The sequence below is a fragment of the Perkinsus marinus genome, assembly GCF_000006405.1.
Source record: "Perkinsus marinus ATCC 50983 genomic scaffold scf_1104296937830, whole genome shotgun sequence".
NCBI classification, from domain to species: Eukaryota; Perkinsozoa; order Perkinsida; family Perkinsidae; genus Perkinsus; species Perkinsus marinus.
The window spans coordinates 1-1,002 of record NW_003213694.1 but is presented as its reverse complement, the minus strand read 5'-3'; the positions used below and the strand labels follow the sequence as shown (position 1 = coordinate 1,002).

Here is a 1,002-nt window from a genome sequence, read left to right as displayed (position 1 = left end):
AACCACTACCGCAACTAAGCCTGCTACCGATAGAAAGCGCAGTAGCTGGTAGGAAGGAGACTTTCAACAGCTATATTTTCAAGGTGTTGAAGCAAGTGCATCCTAAGACTGGTATATCCAAGAAGAGCATGATGATCATGAACTCCTTGGTGAGCGACACCTTCGACCGAATAGTCTCCGAGGCTGGGCGACTTTGCAAGTATAGCAATAAAGGAACTCTGTCTAGCCGCGAGATTCAGACTGCGATCCGCCTGGTTCTTCCAGGTGAACTCGCTAAGCACGCCGTTAGCGAGGGAACCAAAGCAGTGACCAAGTTCACTTCCGCCTAAGGTCCGCTGGCAGTTGTGACCATTTCAAGGCGTTTCTCAACGCCATCTTTCTAACCGTGTGCAGGAGTTTGTCGTTTCTCAATCAGGTGTTTTTCGCTGTTTTACCATATTTGTTTCAGAACATGCATTCGGTAGTTTCTTCGAAGACTCGGGTTCGTTAAGCACTCTAACGTCAATTAGCATTCCGCGATGACTGTCAAAACTAGCATTAATTCTGGAGCTCATCCCAACTATTCTGCTATGGTCAAGCAGGCCCTCACCACATGCAAGGGGTTCCAGAAAATGAGTCGCCAGGCCATACTCAGCTTCATTAAGCAAAACTTTGGTGTCGAGAACAAGGCTGCTTTGAACAAGGCTCTCAAAGCTCTCGTAGATTCTGGCCATGTCTCTCAAGCGAAGGCGTCATACAAGCTTGCTGCTGGGCAGAGGGTTGCCGCGAAGAAACCCGCGGTTGCGAAGAAATCCAAACCAACAACTTTGAAAAAGAAGGCTTCCACGAAGAAAGCCTCTACTAAAAAGACCACCACGAAGAAGACCACCACCAAGAAGACCACCACGAAGAAGACCGCTAGAAAGCCGGCCGCTCCGAAGACGAAAAAAACCGCAGGCACCAAGAAGGCTTCTATCCGTTCGAAGGGCATCCGCGAAGAAGCCGGCGTCCAAGAAAATCAAG

General features: G+C 49.1%; 2 protein-coding genes across 2 annotated transcripts; both read left to right on the top strand.

Moving 5' to 3' along the window:
- Positions 1-83: 83 nt before the first annotated feature.
- Positions 84-329, top strand: Pmar_PMAR009091 (histone 2B variant 2, putative; the record flags this gene model as incomplete). The annotated part of the gene is made up of 1 exon (XM_002783007.1): positions 84-329. A coding segment is annotated over one exon (246 nt), but the record flags the coding sequence as incomplete, so codon positions are not given.
- Positions 330-569: 240 nt separating this feature from the next.
- On the top strand, positions 570-986 carry Pmar_PMAR009090 (Histone H1-delta, putative; the record flags this gene model as incomplete). The annotated part of the gene is made up of 1 exon (XM_002783006.1): positions 570-986. A coding segment is annotated over one exon (417 nt), but the record flags the coding sequence as incomplete, so codon positions are not given.
- Positions 987-1,002: the final 16 nt, after the last annotated feature.